Raw genomic sequence first — 21,244 nt, 5'->3', positions numbered from 1 at the left:
TGAGGCGTTGACTGGACTGTAGTAACCGTCAATGTCACCGCTTCTAGATTAGCTTTATTAATCAACTATCTGTGTGTTTACAATACACATGGCCAACTCAGACCTGTGCAGTAGTAACAGTGTACATCGATTTTCCTGTATGTATATCTAGATCCGTTTTCTACAAGCCAGTGTGGTCAAGTTGTCAGTGGCTAATGCTATGAAATCCACACTATCCTGTTCAGTGGGTTAGGAGGGTGTGGAAACAGCTTTCTTCCAGGTTTAGCCCTCATAAACATGCCCCTCTTCCCAAAATCTACATGATAAAGACTGATGAGAACAGCATTAATTGATATTTAATGTATGCAGGAACAACTGCAAGAAACCGGTTTACTGTAGCAGAGATGAGGCAGTCAGGTTGTGACTGTGCTTGCATTTTGAGAAGTCACTTGACTCCATGTGGGGTCTTGAGTTCACATGGCAGCTTGTCCAACGTGCTCCAAAACAATTAGTAGGAGACAAAACGATTACTCCAATAAAGTTACAACTCACATTTGCCTGTTGCCTAGATCTGGCCTGTGTTGCTCCTCATGTTGTGTTGAATGGTCTTGGGGGGGTTTATTTATAAGTGCAAACAAAGGTTGGAGGTCAGTGAGTTAGTGAGTCACTGGGACAGATTAAGCAGGGGCACACAGGGTCTAGCAAGAGACAGGTTCACATGCTTTCTGCAAGACACATGGATAGTGATTGAATACTTCCCTGGTAATTTAGACTTATTTTGCCCTTGATGAGTTGGAAACTGTCTTTGGGAGTACTGTTGAGCTGCAGACCTTTTTACAGATGCACCCATTGGTGTCCTCAGTTTACATCAAACATATTTTATTATCCAGTCATGCAAACCCAACTGCCCAGTTTGTCAAATGACAGTTTAACTGTTGCTGTCTCTCCATAACATTAAAAACACACTCACTTTATAACACCTCAGTAATCTAACAGGGCCTCACTGGTGTTAAAAGACGACTTAAGCTGTTTGTAACAATTTTCATAGTCATTTTTTTATTGGTATGGTATTGCCCAAAAGGGGTGCACATATATTTATATGATTCTATTTTTAAAATGTTTGTAGAGTAGTGGGAGGTCACAGGGATGAGAGTGAACCGAAAGAAAGAGGAGTGGTAGGTGTAGGTCTAATCACTTCTTAAAATACCCTCCCAGCTTAGATAATACAGGGGCTTGTCAGCCTGTCAGCAACAGCAGAGCTGAGCAACTCTTAGCCCAAGAGGACAAACAGTGCCCCTTTGTGTTCTCTGCAACTGCCCCTCCTAGTTTGCCCCACTGCTCTCCTAAGCAGTGCCACTTCTCTTGTTTTGGTCACAGGTTTCAATGGCACTGGCTTGATGGGATCCAAGCGGGTGGCAAAGTGATGGTGTAAGGACTCGCAGTCACGGAGGTGCTTGCGCGTGGAATGTTGCGCTGGTCAGTGCACCTAGAAGGAGGGCCGCGGAGAGTCAACCATGCTGCTGTGGCGGTGGGACACAAGGTGTACTCCTTTGGAGGCTACTGCTCCGGGGAGGACTATGAGACACTCCGTCAGATTGATGTGCATGTTTTCAACACAGGTAGGTAGTGAATATATATGCACATACATATGCATACATATTGAGGGATCCCATTGGTTGTAGATTTTGTGGAAAATTATAGAATTTAGTTGTATAAATTTTGAAAGTGATCTCTAGTTTTCAGCAGTTTTTCTTGACAGTGAATGTAACTATTGTGGGAACTCAGTTGTTCATCCTGTTGCAATTTTATAACCTAAAAAACATCAGTAAATCAAAAATGATATAATTTGCAGGTGTCGAGAGCACTCTGACTTGTAGATATAAAGTGCTGGAATTTAATATCAGCACCACACTTGAACCCAGTACACATGTTAATGTAAAATGGTCTAAATTTGTACGCATCTGCTGTTGGTCTCTGTTTCTATGTAGGTGAAAAGGCATTCTACTTTCATGCCCCAGTTTTTATCTGAAATGAAGCAGGAAAATATTTGTTTTTAAAAGTATGTTGAAAGGATAAGAGAGTATTTCAGAGTTTGTTGAACCTTCACCGCTTTAACGGTTACCCATTACAGCTGGCGATTAAAACCCAATCTTTCCACTGTGGTTTTAGAATTGTTCATTGTTTGTTGTTTTTCCGTTGCTATCTCACAAACACAGGTGTTTTCTTTAAATTCACTGCTCCAGCTTTTATAAAACTGCTTAATTTTCTTTCTAGTAACCCAGTTTATACATTTTTCCCCCACTGTGTGGTCAGCCACCTGCTTTAGGGTTTTACAACTTCCTAAAGTAGCTTGAGCCTACCTGCCATTGCTGTACCATGAAAAGATCTGTAGCACTAAACCTTGATAAAGATGCCTTCGGCTGATTGAAATGGAAACGGGACCACCTTAGCTATTGTTTCAGTATTTTATCCTGTCACTTGCTTTGTGCTCCTTCTCTTTGATGTATATTTTACAGCAGAGCCTGCTGTCTTCTAAAGTCCTTTGATTTCCTTCCTTTTTCTTTACTTGTCTATTTTTTCCGACATTTCACTTTTCACCATCTGTAGTGAGCCCCTCAGAATAAGTAAAAAGGGAACTGGCAAAGCAGCAGTTTGGATTTCATCCAGATGTTACACACTGCAATCACATTTTGACACACTGCACAAAAGGTTAAAGGTAACACAGCTGCAAGAGTGAAATATTACAACTGACATTTAAATCTATTGCATATTTATTTCCAAAATTTTATTGCAGCCCTTAATTTTCTATTCTTTTACAAACTTGTCTTAACCATGACTGTTTACAGATTAGGTTACCTGCAGTATGTTTTTGTAGTTATATGTAATTTATAGTGAGAAATAGCAGCATGCACAGCTCCCAATCTTGAACACTGACTGAACCAGGTGTTTTGGTTATCACAGGGATCAAAACAAACCGAACACTGGCACTCACAGATAAATATTATTCTTATTTATTGTGGGAAAAACAACTGCGTTTCAACAAGAAGCTATCATCATTTATATTTATTTTGGCATTGAGGTTTGTCTTGAGTTAATATTGTCAGTTTATTTTCTTTAAATTTCTTTTGACAAAATGTTCCTGCATTTATAAGGTTGTAGTCCATTAAACATCCGCAAACATAAAACAGAATGTAATAAATGTGTTCTTTTCAACTGTGTTTTGAGTGAATGTACCTCTCTTAACTGTTTTGTACTTCAGTGTCTTTGCGCTGGATGAAGTTGCCTCCAGTGAGGACGGGAGGACATGAACGTGCCCGTGAAGTGCCATATATGCGCTATGGCCACACAGCTGTGCTGCTGGATGATATTATCTACCTCTGGGGTGGGCGTAATGACACAGAGGGGGCCTGCAATGTGCTTTATGCCTTTGATGTCAGTAAGTAGACCTGCATCTAACTCGCACTGTTAAGTGACTGTTTGAGGCTGGATTGCCTTTGAGATGCACCTGTTTGATGTTGAGGTCATGATAGCAAAAGAGAGAGAAAACTGTTTTTACATTAGGGAGCTGTAACACCTGCTAATATGTGTGATAGTTTTCCATTACACGATGAAGTATTATGTCAGCACTGTAAAATGAGAGCTTAAGTCCCTCACAAGAGTGCTTAGGGTTAATATAAACTGGTCGTTCCTGCTTCATAGACACCCACAGATGGTTCACACCCAAGATTTCGGGGACTGTTCCAGGGGCGAGGGATGGGCACTCGTCCTGTGTCCTCGGGAAAGCAATGTATATATTTGGAGGATATGAGCAGCTGGTAAGTCTTCATCCCTCTACATTGTGGGACTTGCTCTCTGAATATTAAAACACGATTGAATTAATCTCCTTTGTTATTTTTTAGGCTGACTGCTTCTCAAATGACATTCACAAGCTGGACACCACCACCATGGTGTGGTCATTAATTAATGCCAGGGTGAGTTAAAACCAGCAGTTCTTTATTCTTCAGAAATTATATTTTTAAGTGCTTCCTGTACAGAGAATGTCTTGCAATGAATATTCAAGTCCAAATAAAGATAGACACAAGGAAACACAAAGATAGAATGAACTGGCAACATGCTCAGTTACATTCAAAGCACTGTTGGATATCAACAAAGCATTGGTTATTACTGCGGCTGGCAGTACTGCTACACAAGCACTCACTGGTCAGATTGGCTGGATACAAAGGCACTGAAATGTAATGCAGCTCCCTGGTAGATGGCCAAGTACAAAAAGCCTTGCAGAGGATTATATACACTCCCCTTTTGGGAAATGCCATTTGTGTTTGTATGCAGTCAACATGCTCATGTGATAAACTCTTGTAAAGTATATTTTAGACATAGACCCCAGTCCCCAGGGTGAACTAGAGACTGGTTGAGGAAAACTTACTTCACCAGATTCAGTGTTTTCTACCTAACTGATAACATTTTGTCATCAAGGAGATTACAGCTTGGTGCTTGCAGATTTAGTTGTACACGTGACTGAATAATACTTTTTTTCTGCATGCTCTCAGTGTTGCATTCCTTTTGGAAAACAAAACTACCTGCTGTGTTTTTTACTCAGAACCTTTTTTCTGTATGTTACGTCCAGCACAGTCGTTTGAATAACAGTGGTTATTTTTTGGACATTATTTGTATCATCTGTTTTACAAGATTTTATTCTTTTCCCACTGCTCTATTTATAAACAAGTCAAAGAGCCTGCTTGCCTGCATAGCATTCATGGAAAACAATGGCATCGCATTCTGGAAAGTAAGGCATATGAAAGGCTTTATCATGGCTAAATGCATAGGGAGGCTTGCCTTTGTTAGGCAGTTTCATTCAATAGAAACAGATCACATTTCAATGTTGTATATTTGTTTTATATTCATAGTTCTCTACTAACTAAAGGTGCCAGCTGCATTATTATTCTGAGATGGTTCCCATTAGATTTTATACAATGCCCCTATTGCTATACCTTATTTTTGAAAGGCTGGTAGTTCCTAAAAAAATGGTTTGGTTTTAGTGTGGAGTTGTAGTTGGTGACTTGGTCCAGTAGATGGCGCTGTTTACCTTAAGTTGCTGCTCATGAAGCCTGATCTTTGCCAGTGTGAAGATGAAGATTTATACCCAGGGTTATGATGAGCTGTGAAAGTTTGGAGACATTGTTTATGAGGTTTAGCTCAGGTTATGCAAGAATGCAGGTAGTATTTTAGCTACTTCCTGTTTTCTGTTGTGTATCTGCTCTGAAATTTTATGGAAGGTAAAAGTATAACAATCACAGCATCATCTGTTGGTCTTCTCTCTGCAGGGCACTCCGGCACGCTGGAGGGACTTCCACTCGGCCACCATCATCGGGACAAAGATGTTTGTGTTTGGAGGGCGGGCGGACCGCTTCGGTCCCTTCCACTCCAACAACGAGATCTACTGCAACAAGATCAAAGTGTTCGACACAGAGACCAACTGCTGGCTGAGCACCCCTTCAACACAGCCATCGCCAGACGGACGCAGGAGTCATTCAGCCTGTAAGACACAAACACACACACATAAATCAATATGCTGAACAGATTTGTGATCATCGCTTTGCTTACATTGTGTTTTAGAAGACCAGTATCCTTAGTTACTCTTATTCTGTCTCCTCAAAGATTTAATGCACAATGTCTTTTTTGAATAGTCTGAAAAAATGTTTTTAAGAGGAAGGAATGAGGAGTAATTTCCCAATTTTCATACTATGATGATTCATTTGTGCACAAATGGCAGTCTTTTCCCCATGTGACCTTTCTCTGTTTCATTCTCAAGCATGATTTGTTTTTTATCGTTTGTGTAGAGAGAGTATAAACAATGTTGTTCATTTTCATTTATTTAGTACAAGACTGCATTTTTTGCTCAGGTTGATTAAACAAATACAGCGAAGTTAACTGGTTCACAAGGTTCTATTTACCCTGCTGCAAATGTCATTGACCTGCATGATAGACCATAAAAATTGGCTCATTTTTTTGTTTTCCTTTCTGTGTTTAGTTTCCTACAACGGGGAACTGTATATATTTGGAGGATACAATGCCAGACTGGACCGGCACTTCAACGACCTCTGGAAATTCAATCCAGGTGATTCACCATTTGTTTATTTCAGATTGTGAGAGCGTGTTATGTTGGTGTATAGCACTGCTGCTGGTTGTGTTATCCCTGGTCGCGTTTCTTTGCTTAATGGATAGTAATTTTGTTTATGATCTACCTGCATCGATGGCTGTTTACCCCTATAGAACAAATGCAGCACCGGCAGTGCTTACTTGTGTTGACCCACTTTCCTCCTCCACCTTCTGTCGAGAGTCATGTAGACAATCCTCCTCCATTGCATTATTGTGAGTCTAGTGATGGTGGCTGGCTGCTCCTCTCCACTATGCTGAGAATGAAACACAGATACTCTGTCTTCCTCCCAGAAAATGAAAAACGTACAATAATTCCGTCTCTGGAGTCTTTAATGGCTCGTACAAATGTTGCCAGATTGATTCTCAAGTCAGTTTAAGTGTTTTGGGGAAGAAACCCTTTTGCTTTTGTTCCGAACGCATAGCTGTCATAGCTGTTGTCACACTCAGCACACCTGGGGTATATTCATCGTCAATATATGCTGTTTAGATAACACAACCTCGACTGCCTTTGTATGATGATTTACCTTTGTGTTACGGAAGAGTGAAAGTTTTGAGTATGGGGCCTGACAGCAGCTTGAAATCCAATGCATTAAGCTGTTTTCTCCCTCCTCCTGCCTGTTTTTATGACAGTCATTGCTAGGAAAATCTATTGCCATAGTGCATCAGCTGAAGCTACAGCCGCAACAGTGGGCATATATGAAATGTGTATCATGACAGTGCTGCTAGCACTACTGATCTTTAACCTCTCCAGTTTTAGCTTATCGAACTATATTTATGGATAAAGTACTATGCATGAACTTTTTTTGTCCAGCTGGAGAGTCTTGTACTGAATTATGTGATGATATCCATTCACCCAATTTTGTTTCTGTAACTACTGTACTGAATTGTATATAGACGGATGACAGTGAAGTCTTTTATCTCTTACTCTTAAACCTGTGTTTTGCTACTCCACTAGATGGCAGCACCTCAATAATAGTCCCAATTATTCAACAAAGTCTGAATGGCCTGTTGCTATAGAGATGCAATGATGCTGTTGGCTCTGAGAGTGTGAGACTACACATTTTATCCTTATATGGAACAAGTGACAGAGCTTCAACACCGTCACTCATATTGCACCTCAGCAGAGCAGAAGAGAGGATGTGTTTCTATTTCTGAAATGTACAGTTTTCTGTTCAAATGAAGGTTAGGTTTGATTTTCGTGCATTAGTCCCTCCTTTTCATTCCCTTATCCCTGGGTTTTGTGTTTGTGGTCAGGCCTGCCATCTGGGGGGGTAAAAGGATACGGATGACACCAGCCAAGGCCCAGAATGGCCCATGCAAAGGTCAATGGCTGACCCTTAAAAGGAATCAAGTACAGCAATTTACTCACTTATATCCCTGACAATACAAGATATATAAATTTACATTATAAATACATTTATCATTATCATTAAAATACATTCAAACTTGCCAATTGATGCCCCACCCCCTGCAGTTACTGTAAAAATGGCTTGGTCGAGTTTCAACAGCACTATTTTCACAATAACAGTGGGGGTCAGATGTGAAGAGCACCCGTGTGCTGCTATATTAAAGTGAAATGCAGCCTGACTAGCTATGTCAAAATGCCTCTCCAAAAATCAGGGGCTCAAAAAAGAAAAGGGGAGAAAAAGAGAGAAGCAGAAAATGAAAGGAGCAGAGAGGCAATAGCCAAATTTTTGGCTTAGAAAGGTGTGAAGAAGCACCAGGTAGGACAGGCACAGCTGAACTCAGCAAAGATGAGAAGTTAGGCAGACCAGCTAAACTAAACAGTTTTTAAAGCTAGAGCAAAGACACTGGTATCATATGACACTAGACAGGTGAAGTCATCCATCGGTACCAACCATGTCATGCTGGCTAAATAACACAAAAAACTTAAGCTAAGTTTTGGCAAGGGAAAAAGTGGCATTGCCATTTAAATATTTCTGCATACTGGGGTCTCTAAATGGTCTTGGGATTGCATAAATTGGGTATGACTGAAAAACTCAGCCTCCTGTGAATCCAGTCAGCACAGTTGTATTCATGTTTGATGATGTTAGTCCTCATCATTGTCCTCACGTCCATAATTCCTACTAACTGGCCCGTTTGTGGTTAGATATAGCAGGAAGCTGAATGAACTGCGGGCACAATGGGAGGCACCTGTAGGTTTATGTAACTTTAAGGGGCTGAGAGTTTGTATAGCTGCTATGATGTAGCCCACACAGATCAAATTTTGTATTCTTAAGATCCCTCTTTTGAACTGTTTAGAGTGAGCATGTAATCTGAAGTTTTACTGAGAGTCTTCCACCTCGAAAGAGTCAGTCTTGCTTTCCCATCATTGTCTAAATATTGTTATCGCAACTCTATTCGTGTCTTGTGTGTACACATTGCAGAAGCCTTCTCCTGGAAGAAAGTAGAACCGAAGGGGAAAGGCCCATGTCCGCGGAGACGACAGTGCTGTTGTATGGTTGGGGATCGAATCATCCTCTTTGGAGGAACAAGGTGAGGCACAACATATTACTATCTGAACTGTCATTTCTCTCTACACTATAAAACTCACATAGTTTTATATCTGAGGGTTTATCTGTACTCTGTAATTGAGGATGCTCCAAATATTTTCTTTGTTAGCTTTCCCCAGTGACAAATCTAATCGTAAATTTGTCTTTGAGTTTAGCTCTTTAAGTCTTAGTTAAATCATTATTAGTTATTTATAATATATCATTACTTATATATTTTATTTCACCAAAAGAATATGTTTATATTTACACACACCTTCGAAGTAGTTCATTTGATGTGCTCTGTTTTTGAGTACATTTTGCAAAAATAACTTGCTAAGTCATTGTCAACTGAATAATCCTCCTCCCCGAAGGAAACAAAGAGGAAAATACAGATACATAGCTGGACACAGTTACATGCATGTAGGCATATACACTCCTACAGATACTACAGTATGTTTTAACATACACATACAGATAATAATTTGTTTGGGCAAGCAATTCAAATGTGGATTAGCAATCGTAGATCCCCCTGTTGAATTGTTCAGCGTTCAAATGTACAGTTGTTTTTATGTTGTTTGTGTTGTCCCTTTTCCACACGGAGGAGTGCATAATAAAAGCTTAAGCTGACAACACATGATAATAAACCACTGTGTGCCAGCTGAGCCATTGTTTTCTTATAAAGAGAGCATAACTAAATGCTCAATGTGGCAGGCTGACACCACTCATTATGGGCTGTCTGCTTTCAGCTTCTCAGTTGCAGTATCCAAAATATCTTAAAGTCAAAAGGTTGGATATACTCTGACGCAAAGACAGCCTGCAATGTTTGTTATGTGAAACATATTTTCAGTTTTTCGAATGAAGAATGTGTTTGTCAAATGGCCCAGACACCATTGGTTTCCATTAATTTCAGGAGGATTTGAAAACCAACTTGCAAAAAACGTGAAACTTAAGTCAGGTAACCCATCATGATTAACAGCATGGCATTTATTTTTGTCAGAGTCATTGTCGCTTGGTATTACAGTTGAAACAGGCACTGTATGGGAAACTTTTGCTTGTTGGTGCATCCAGATGTTTTAAGGAAGACATTTATCATAAAGAAAGCATGCATGCAGGTTTAGAATTAAGATTTATCTACATCTTTGTGTCTATTTCTTCAAAAAGGAGCTGGAAACTAACGGTTACAAGTACTGTATTTCACAAAAAAGCACGACAGACCAAAGAACAATGAGCAGACTTTCAATGCTTTCTTAAAGGTATACTATGCAGGATTGTCAGTTACTGTTTGTAAACACACTTGAGAGTGAAAGTGAGAATAAAAGCCAACCCCAGATCCACTCTTGTTTGGCATTTTGTCCCACTATTTTTGCGGTATTCAACACTGTATCTCTTGGATGCCTGCTGCTTATGGTCCGGCCCCTGGTTGCTATCTTGTTGCTACCTTGTTATGTACCCCCGACAGAGCACTGTGGGGATACACGTCCACAAAGCACCAGAAAACAGAAAATAAGAAAATACAGGCAGAGGGCAGAGTCTCTGCAGGAAAATACACTGCCACACACTTCCAGTAGGTCATAGGTAATGACTGAGAGGGATTACTTCTGTATGAGTCTTCACATTGTTCTCTAGGAAAATCCTGCATAGTTTATTTTTAAACTTGAAGTTTAAAAACAGCGACCACGGCTTGCCTCTCAAAAAAACAACAATTTCAACATGCAAATTAGTAATTCATTGGAAAGCTGCAATGAATTACTATGGAAGTAGTGTATCCAACAGCTAATTAAAGGGGAACTATGCACATTTTCAGATTTCATACATGTTATTCCTATGGTCTAAGATGGTCCAAAAACATCAGTAAACATGAACAACTCTCCCAAATACAGAAACTAGAGTGCTAAAACTCAAACTTGTGATGTCATAGAATATAAAGTCTGGAGCTGCTCCACAGACATTGAATGGTGAAAGATGTTCTTGATGACACTGAGAGCACCCAGGGGACTGTTCTGAGTACATGGGTACATTTTCAGTTTCAGAACTGAAAACACAAAATCAGTCTCCTCTTCATCATCTATGGAGCAGTTTCAGACTTTATACCCTATATCACAAGTTTGAGACTTACTTCTCTGGTTTCTGGCTTTGAGAGAGAGCAGCTCATGTTCACAAATACTGATTGAACTTTCCCAGACCATTAAAATAACAAACTGGAATTCTTAATTTAGGTGGTGTTCCCCTTTAAGGTGACACAATGTTTCCATCAGCATTGGAGCTCCAACTTTGGAATCTGCAACTACCTCTGCTAACCCTAACTTGTTTGACTACATACTTGCTGACAACACCTCTGGCCATGAGAATATCTTTGTATTGTATTTGCATGGATCCACACTCTTACTTCTGCATAGTAAATGCCAGCTCCTGAGAAATGATATAGACACTGGAGCCATCATATTAAATACCAAGCTACTAGTTTTCAGGGACAAGCTATTTCCAGAGATGTGCAAAGATATAATAAAAAAGGTGAAATGGTCTTTCTGTCAACAAAAGCTAACTCTTCTGACAGATAAACGCATAGCTCAGTAGTTTGCAATATGGAAAGAGAAACTGCCTCAGATGTTCAGGTGCTGGCTAGAGATTAAATGTTGCCAACTCTTTTCTTTGCAAACACATAAATGCTTACACATTTGACGTTTGTCATTGTTTGTCATCATAAATTTTAAGAAACACAGGCTCTCTAGACAAGTTTTAGACAGTTTGTTGAGAAAAACTCCCCCCTTTCCAATATGCCAAATGGAGGCTCTGGCTCCTGTAGACAGCAGTCTGTGATGATTCCCTTGTTGGCTGTAAGACAGTAGTGATTGCCGGGGGATCGTAGCTGGTAAGGTGCCACTGGGCCGGTGACGGGCTTGTGATAGGCCAGTAGCCAGTAGAGTAATGAGGTAGCTAACGGCATAAGCATGGACCAGTGTAGCCCGGGACCTGGGCTACTGTTATCAGCAAGGCTGTGTTATCAGGCAAACCCCACTGGGATTACCTGATAGTAGGGATCAGGAGGCTGTGGATAAGAGTCCTCTCAGCCCCACTACGTCTACAGGCCTTCAAGTCCTAGAGACCAACTTCTGCTTCTACTGCTCCAGTTGCCACCACGTCATGGGGAGCAATACACCCCAATACACAAGTGTAATCTTGATTCACCCATTACGCAGCAGCGTTATAGTCATTAACATAAGTATTTTTCAACTGTTAGCATATATATAATTATAATTAGGCTGTCATTTAATGATAAAACATTCTGGCATATCCTGTAGTACAACCTGTTCATGTAGTTACTTCCTCTATTTTAGATTTAGATTTATTGTCCAAGAGAGATATTTGTTTTCACATCCAGTACACGGCAACATGCAGATATACACACGGCAACATGCAGATATAGATTGTACACAAAATTTCTGTATGCATTCATTCATCCCATCTTACAACAGTGTCAGCGAGGCAGATTGTTCAGAGCTGCTATTGCAGAAGGAACAAAACTCCTACTAAAGCAAGGTCTTCCATTTAGGAGTCCTGCATCTCTGAACACACAGAAGTAATGTGAAATGTAGATTGAGGGGTGATTATTGTCATTTGCTATTGTTTGGCGTGTGATGGCTCTGACGTTCATATCTGATAGACTGGGTATGGGAGGGCAGATGATTATGGAGGCAGTGTATGTGATGCTGCTGAGTTTGTTTTTGTTGGAGATAATGAATAATAATAAACTTTATTTGTATAGCATTTTCCAAAACACAGTTACAAAGTGCTTTATAGGACGGTATACTCGAGCAGTGGGAACAGTACAACACTACTGTTCATATAAATACATGTACTACTTTTCATTTTCACATCAGTAATTACAATTCAAAGGAACCAAATCTGTTGCTTGCAAAGGTTAGCAGTCAAAAGTCAGTGAAGTTTATAAGAGACGAGGGGCTTTAGAAGATGCTTATTTTTGAAGATTTGTTATGCATTGTTTGGTTTCTCGCTGGGATTAGTCCAGGATGGGTTTAGAGGAGTCATGATTTCCTGTTGTGAGCAGATAGGGCTTGGGTTGGAAAGGGAGTGTCATTGGTCACTGGAATGATGGAGGGTGCCGGCTGAGCAGAGGAAGAAATCAAACTCCACTCAGTATCTCCAACATCCTGTTTAAACGTTTCAGGGCAGATTTTTTTTTTAAGTAAACTGGAACCAATTGAAATTTTCTGCATTAAGCTGTTAATATATATGTGTGAATGCACACCAAGGATCTTTATAAGAAGGACATTTGGTTTGTTTGTGTTATTTATAAAGTGGAGGGTTTTGTTGTTCAGCAGTTGCTTTGTTGTTTTAAGTCAAGATGTTGTTTCCTGTTACTGTACAAATTAGAGCATGATCCTTGCAGGCTCTAAGCAAGTTGGCCACACAGGTTCTCCTGACCAGCACTGCGCGTTTGTTGTTTACATGAGCACACTTAAGCCTCTTACACACAGGAACTCCCATAAGCACGTGCACACACATACTAAGACACACAAACAGTCCAAGCAGCTTTTTATCACACTCATTTGTTTGCTTTCTCTTCTTTACCAAGAAAGTTTTCCTGTGATTTACATGAATATAGATTTGACTAAGCATTTTTTCCCATTGTATACCTTTAATTTAGTGTGAACACTGGGTTTAAAACCAGGCATTGCTTGTGTTTATTTTTGCATGACCTAACAACACGAGGGCAGTTAACAGGGCTAAAAAGTTATTGGTGTCTGTCTCAATGCAACTGACAAATGCTTGCACATGCCACCATGAATTATTTGCTGGACACTTTGCTGGTGTTGTTTTTGTGGGGCTTCTCATTTCGGTAGGTCTGCCAAAGGAAATTGTGTTCAAATTTATGGTCCAAATCTTGTTTTCCTGGTTAGTTGTCCTTTCATATTGATCCTAAACAGAACCCTTCTGTTGAAACTTTTTCCCAGTTTATGATATTTATTTTACCTGCAGGAATTTGTTGAGGGATAATTTATTACTTTAGTGAAGGACACTAAAACTATTAAGTCCAAGAGCCCTCTGCTTTCAAAGGGTTTACACTTCGAATTGGACATAATACTGAGGTGTGTTAACACTAAACACATTTGTAAAACAAACATCAACTGTGTGATATAAACTCTGATGAATAAAAAGAGACCGGCGTAGGCACAACATGAAATTATGGGTTTGTATTATCTCCAAGTGTTTGGTGTTAGAATATGCTTGGATTGAGATTGAATGAACCCTAACATTGGATTTCTCTGTTTTAGCGCTGCTGGTTTCATTAAACAGGATTTAACGCCTGATATTCTGTTATGTGAGTTTGTTTTTAGGTGCACACTTGCACTTCTTTTAGGGTAAATGAGCAGAGTGTGCGTGTGTGAATGACAGGCTGGGCATTACTGGCACTTACGTCAGTGTAAACAGGCCTGCTGAGCTGCAGAGAGGCGTGAAATTCTGCCCCATCTCTGATTTATGACCTTAGGGAGCATTCTTTCTCACGGAGTGCAATTTGATATACCCTCAGCACCTCTGCTACATTCATTTACCGAGACCTGCTCACTGCCCCACGAAGGACGACCCGTGCATGACTAAGTCCACCTGCACTGACCTTCACCTACGCATGCAGGCAAAGAGCTAAAGCCTGTACATTTCTAACTTTTTTTCTCACCTTCTGAGGAATCAAACACTGCTAAAATTGAGTTGCACATGATGACAGTGCCACACAGATTATGGATCTCCTGCTGAGTGTATGTTGTCATTGTTGGCATTCATCAGACTCTTTGTATAAATGCTTACGACAAGCCCAGGTTGGGCTAAATTGGGAAGCATTTTAAGCTTGGGAACAGGGCATCCTATGAGGGGCAGGATGCAAGCAAGGACATGACAGCTTGGCATGCTGGGAGCAGACAGCTTGGAATCTGTGAAGGGGATTCTGGCACTGGCCCTTGAACTACTTGGACATGACGATGTGTATTCCATATTCTTTATAGTAAATAATATATTTATCTCATGACAGGTGTTCATGCCTCTCTGACGAACATAATATTGATAGATTCAAGTCATCTCTTTGTGTTCGGTCTGTGACTGAACACTCACTTTTTTGTTGTGGTAAATGTTAAGATGGAACACGTCCCAGTTATCTAGAGAATTGAGATTTTGTGCCTTTTCAGCCCTTTAGCACCTTTATGTGGACTGTTGGTAATGAGTGATCTTCAAAGGCGTTGTAATTGCCTTTCACTGTGAGAAGCAGGGACCAGTGGCTGTCACTTTAGGTCTAACAATGCCACAGTGGCCTGAAGCGATAAATGAGTGTCTTTGATGTCATTACTGTGCTTAGGCAGAGCCAGGTAAAGTGACCCTTATGTAATCCAATGACATAAGAAACAAAGCCATCATCTGCACTCTCATAAGCTGAGAGGATGGTGAGGAAGTATAAAAGTAACGTTTGGTCAGATAAGTTTTAAACATGTCAGTTTGTGGTACAGAAAATGTACATGTCTGCAAATGTAGACATGTTGATTTTTACCATCTACAGGCAAAGACACTAATAGCTGCTGCAGTTTAAACATTTGTGCCACCTGCTAGCAATGAGTGTTATAATGGCAGCTTTTTCTTTTAATAGGTTCTGTATTTTTCTTAAGTTTGACTGGGTATCGGTACTCATTACATGGCTTCCCACACATTACTTTATTTGTGGCAGCCTGCCGCAATTAAAACATCTGCCACCATGTTTTTAGCTGCTCTAGTCACAGATGGAGAAGCAGAGCACCAGGCGAAGTGAAAGTTAAACCTAACCATTCATCGTGCTGGCTCTAAAAGCTTGCTTCCGCAGCAGCTGCTCCTCTTATCCGTCAATCTGTTCAGCCCTGATTGACTAATTAGATAATTACCCCGCTACTCAAACCTTCACAAATTGCGACTGATGGAAAAAATGAACTCGTTTAGAGTTCAAAAACCTCTAAATTCAGAGGGGAAACAGACTGAAACACAAGGAAACACAGGCAAGAAAAAAAATAAATAGGGAAGTTAGCGTACCCCTGTTGTCAGCTACCGTCACACATAGATTCTAATTCTATGGAAAACGCTGCAACCTTTCAGGTATCAACCAAATAACCCGGTACCAAGTAGTATTGTGCCTTCATGATATCAGCATTCGATACTTTTTGCACCTAGATCTAGAAAAAAATACCATTTGTATGGTTTTACTCGCAGCCAATCACCATCAACCTTCAATTTAATGCAATGTGTGTTTGGCCCACTACCGTAGCATCCACAACCCATACAGTCTGCGGTATGGCGCAGTAGATCGCGGCGGATTTGACGGAGTTGGCTGTTCAGCTTGCTGAGATGCCACTCCATTCACATAATGGGTATCAAATACAGTACTCTACTGGTATCAGTGTCACTTTAAGAGTGCTGGTATTGGTACTGGTATCCTAATTTTTTTTAAACGATACCCAGCTCTATTTTTAACACACAGCCAACCACAGGCTTGCAAACCCAGTTTCAAAACTGCTGGCACTGTAGCTCCACAGTTGGATGATATTGACTGGCCCTACTTTCTGGTGCTTCTCATCAATAACACTTACTGTCCTTATTTCTTTTCAGTTCAGGCACAGCTGCAGTCAACATCTTAAATGAATGCTTTCCCTGACGTTTTGTCGTCTTTCCCAACATGAGAAATTATGTTAACCATAATAAAATATCAAAATGCTCATGATTCACTTTCCCTGTATCAGACTTTTAGTCAAATTACAGGTCACTGCTGAGATTTCCTACTTCCGCTGTGGTGTGCCATTTGTGTGTGTTTGCATTTTGGTGTATTCTCATGACTTAATGACTCACAGCTCCTCTTGAAGGGCTGACGTCAGAGTGGTGCACATACACACGCACATGGTTGCTCTGCCCTGCCAGCCTTAACGCATGTGTTCCATTTGGCAATATGCACACACAATATGCACAGTTGCTTAGTACATTTATTAAAGATGGAGAGAATGCTGACGCCATTCCTAACATTAGATGCAGAAACATTTATGCCCCAAATATTGAGCCTCTTTTTTTTTTATGTTTCGGTCTATTGCTGAATCATTACTCTGTTAAGTATAGATGAATTATGCTAAATATAAGATTAGAGAGGGTTTGTTTATAAACCTCATGCTATTTTAGTTCAGTGTAAAAGTCAAACTGATTTTATGTCTCAGTTGTCCTACTAATGTCAAGTTCCCAGGTAGGGAAGTGTGTGGCTGCTATACTCTAAGCAAGAGGGAGACTACACAGCAGGTAATCTCACTGGTAGCCAAAACATCCCACCCCCAAACCTCTTGTTAAATCCACCAGAATCTCACCGTGATATTTAATCTGCGTGGAATTCAACTGGTCATTTCAAAACAGCGAGTTGTTGAGCTGCAGAGCTTCTGCAGAGTCCAGTGATTTTGTTTAGTAGATCATGAGGGTCAAAAGCCTGGTGCCTCGATATCACCTACAAGGCCATTTTTCTCCTTATCAATGACTGAAAGGGTTGCTGTTATGATAGTCCAGCCGGTTAAAGTGTGGCTTAGTGTTATCATTGTTGAACCTGACAGTTCAAATGTTAGACTAAACACAACATGAGACGGAGGCAGAACTAATTTTAAAACATTTAATTTTGTTGCCAGGCATTGCTTGAAAACCCCTACTTCCTGTTCTGATTTTCATTGATTCTTAAATCTAAATATCATTATGGCAGCGCTTCCTGCACCCGATGATGTCTTCAGATCTCCCAGTGTAGCACTTGGCTCCATTGAAACATGCCTATCAACACTCCATAGATTATGATGCCACACACATGTTGTCGTTTGGCCTTCAGTGTCAGAGGTTAGGCTGCAGAAGTTTCCTTTATTAATTGTCTGTATGCATGTGTGTGTGCACTTAGTATGCCCGAGATAAAGCCTGTCAAACAGTGGAGGTGACCCCAACAGGATACAGGGCATCCCGCACGTGTCGGGACAGGACCTCGGGGCAGCGCAGCATCACTGTGATTTACTCTTCAAAGACAAGCTCATGATAGTATTTCATCTGCATCTTAACCCTCTTTAACCCACTAACAGGCTGTATATGTTAAGGTGTCATAGGGTTGAGTGTTACACAGCAGCTCAAATAAACAGCCTGCACAGGTGAGGCTTTGTGATACCGTTGTCCACATAAATTCACATGTCTAAATAGTAGTAGTTTAACTTGTGATTTACTACTGTCAACACAAACTATACCCCCTTTTTTAGGTCCCCTCTTTGAAACAATGCCATGCTATAATAAATAAAATAAATAAAAAAGGACAATCAACAGGGTGTCTGCAGGTCCTTAAAAAGTCTTAAAATGTCTCAAATTCAATTGCATATATATCTGTTAGACCTTAAAAGTCATTAAATAGTCTTACATTCAAATATGAGGTCTTAATTGCCACAGACATTAAATCTAATTTCATTTATCTATTTTTTTAATTTCTTTTTGTCAAAATGAGTTAAGCTCTTCTCTGTAAAAGTCCACATTTCTGACGTTACAAATTTTTAAACCTGCCATTGAACTGAATACTGACTTTTAACTTAAAGGCGCTGTATGTAAGAATGTGGCCAAAACGGTTACTGCAATCAAATTCAAAATACTGCCTCGGGTTGTGTCTGCCCCCCCCTACAGATTTGAGGTCGCTGGACAGCGGCACGCTGGAGACTGATTTGTTTGCCCACGGGCGGCTGCCGTGGCAGGGCCGCGTCCCTGATCTTCGGTTTTCCGGCGGACCATTTGAGCAAGTCCGGCTTCTCTGCTGCTAACGCTGCTGCTGCATACAGCGGAGGAACCGGCTGCTAATGTTATGTACCGGGACACTGCTAATGCTGCTTGCCGTGCTGCTGTAGCTCAGTCGTAACTGTAACTGATACTGAGACTCTACTGACTGCGTGACTGGTAGACGGTGGTGGGTGGCGCAACAGGCCAAAACACAAATTCAAAACATAAACATGATTTGCAGACCGTAAAATATTTTTTTAAAAACGAATATTATGGCTGTACTATTGTTGTCGGTGAGATCAGTATGTTATATGAACATTATTCCTTAGTCTCTGTGACATATTAGGAGCATTTTACGACTATTTGCTTTATATTTCTTACATATAGCTCCTTTAACACATACCTATTGGCCAAATGTAGATTAACCTAACGCACTCTAATAACCGTGTTCCTATGTAAAGCCTACCTCTGCCAGGACCACATACATACTACTTACCTTTATTCTTACCTGCAATGCTTGAATTAACAAAGATGATTTGTCCAAAAATCACTTTTAAATTTGGTTGAAACTTATCTTGAAAATGTCTTAAAAATCATTAAGTGTTTGATACGTGTGGACACCCTGATCATAGCCCACCAGTCCGCTGTTTTAACAGAACATAAGGCTGTTTGTTGGCAGTTAGCATGTCATATATTAAACGACACTTCTTGACAGTGAAATGAACTTTTCTCAAACCCAACAAGGTTTTTGTTAGTGAAAGAGTGATCATATTGACATGGCAGCAAACACTCGTAGCAACAAAAGAGCAGTGTATAAAGAGATAATTACCTGGCCTGAAAAAGTATCTGATGAGCTACTCTGATAGACAGTATGAACCTCAACTATACATGCAGGACTCTATGTTTGTCAGTATTTCTATTGTGAGTGTCTCCTGTTATGTGGCTGACCTTGACGCTTCAGCTGCAGGTGAAGATTGGTGCTATAGAGGAAGTAACTTATTTTTCCAGAATGAATCTGCCAGCTATAGAGGAGCACTTGACAAGCACTTCAGACTTTCCCCCTGTATATTAAACAGCTGCGTTCAAGGTCCGGAAACAGTATTTAATGTCCTCTTCCTCATTTTTATAGGCAGCTAGGTTGATAACAACCTGTCTTGATAAAAGGGACTGTTTGCTTGAGATTTGTAGGACCAATTTTTCTCTCCAATACCACCACCAAGTCCAACTACATTTTGTCCACAGGGGTTGCAATTTGAGATGCATGCTTCACTAGCAGCTGGCATCTCCTCTGTCTAATCTGAAGCCAGGCGTCTCTCTCTGGGAGCCAGCTGTAGTTTGTGTATCACCCTCTGCATGGGGCTTAGGTCTGGGCAAGTACAGGTCTTAATCCACTGTCCAGCCACTGCCCAGGAGGGGGCACAGATAGCTCGGTAAGACGAGGTGAGACAGTCGAGATAAAGGCAAAAGAAGTGGACGGGAATCTATTGATCTGTGATAACTAAGTCTATTGGATTTCTTTGAGAAAGTTTAGCTCCAAAATTGTTGCAAAGTTTTAACACAACCCCTACCACCAGATCATATCTGTAGGCTTTGTCATTTAATAAATCTGACAGTAAAAATAATGGGCAGAAGAATTGAATATTAGCAGACAATTGTGGCTATCTGCAGTAATTTACTTGGCTGGCTGTGTGTCATTATGCCTGCAGCTATATCACTAAATGATTGCTATAATCTTGGGATGGGCAATATATCAATATCATGACACGACACTAGATATCATCTTAGATTTTAAATACTAGAAAATCACAAGTATTGTCTTTTTCTCATTGTAAGGGCTGCATTACACTAAAGGCATTAACTGAATTTACCAGATTGTTCTAGCTACTCTATTATTTGCCCTTGCCGGCTTAGTGATTATACCCTCATTACTGATGACTATTTGTCGAAAATGTCGTTGTGTAAGTATTTCTTGAAAACGCCAAAAGTCAACCCTACAATACCTTTACAATATCAATATCAAGGTAGTTGGTCAACAGTATTGTGATACATGATTTTCATCCAATCCTACATCAGTCAAAAGAGAAATGTTTTCCTTCTACAGTTGCCAAGAGCATGACAACAGTCCTGTATTTTTTAAATTGTTTTTTAATGTCACCCATTAATCTAGAAGTCATTTACAAATTGCTGTCTGTTTTTTGTTTGTTGTAGTACCACTGCCTGTTTCAAGTATTTTCACTTAATTCCAAAGTGCTCCTGACATAATTTGATTTCATGTCTGGCCATCCTGATAAGGTGCTCTGTAGGAAGTTGTAGTGTGCGATGAGTTCCTGTTAGCTACATGGTTCTGAAGGACCAAAGTTCAGTAGGAAGTGGAGAAAGGAAAGGGATGCAGATCATATCACTCCAAGAATGAGGATATGGCCAATGAAGCCACTGAAAACATGCCTACGACAGGACGGTTTCCAGATATATTGTTAACATCAGTGTTTGTGTAGCAGAGCTGTTGCTCCAATGGTCAGTCGTTTTCTTGTCACTTCATTTGCATTGTAGCTGTCTGTGAAAGTGCTTTACAGGATTTGTTGGCAGTTAAATTCCTGGACAATTGAGACAATTTGCAGTGTTCCCAGGCTCTGTGTCGTTCCCTCATTAGTTTTAGCACTGTAGTTCAGCTCTTTCTTCTGCCGTTTTGGGACCCAAGTTTGGAACATAATGAGGTGGAGCAGGCAGTGCGTTGCTACAAAGGCCTGGCAATTGGGTGATTAGACACCCTCATTGAGTGTTGTTTGAAATAGCAACCAGTGTTTTTTTAGTGGGGGAGCAGCATCACTCAC

At 40.4% G+C, this 21,244-nt stretch overlaps 1 protein-coding gene across 1 annotated transcript in view; it reads left to right on the top strand.

Annotated features, from left to right (window-relative positions):
- The window catches only part of klhdc3 (kelch domain containing 3), a 32,894-nt gene that overhangs the window by 475 nt on the left and 11,175 nt on the right, over positions 1-21,244 (top strand). Inside the window, exons 2-8 of the mRNA XM_050070774.1 lie at positions 1,357-1,598; positions 3,239-3,415; positions 3,679-3,794; positions 3,879-3,950; positions 5,301-5,514; positions 6,008-6,094; positions 8,523-8,631. Of these exons, the coding sequence (XP_049926731.1) occupies positions 1,445-1,598; positions 3,239-3,415; positions 3,679-3,794; positions 3,879-3,950; positions 5,301-5,514; positions 6,008-6,094; positions 8,523-8,631 (929 nt within the window). The 5' untranslated portion in view covers positions 1,357-1,444. The remainder of the gene's footprint in view (positions 1-1,356; positions 1,599-3,238; positions 3,416-3,678; positions 3,795-3,878; positions 3,951-5,300; positions 5,515-6,007; positions 6,095-8,522; positions 8,632-21,244) is intronic.

Source organism: Epinephelus moara, chromosome 19, assembly GCF_006386435.1.
Source record: "Epinephelus moara isolate mb chromosome 19, YSFRI_EMoa_1.0, whole genome shotgun sequence".
Classification (NCBI taxonomy): Eukaryota; Metazoa; Chordata; class Actinopteri; order Perciformes; family Serranidae; genus Epinephelus; species Epinephelus moara.
The sequence above is the reverse complement of the archived record's forward strand: the minus strand, read 5'-3'. Positions and strand labels throughout refer to the sequence as shown.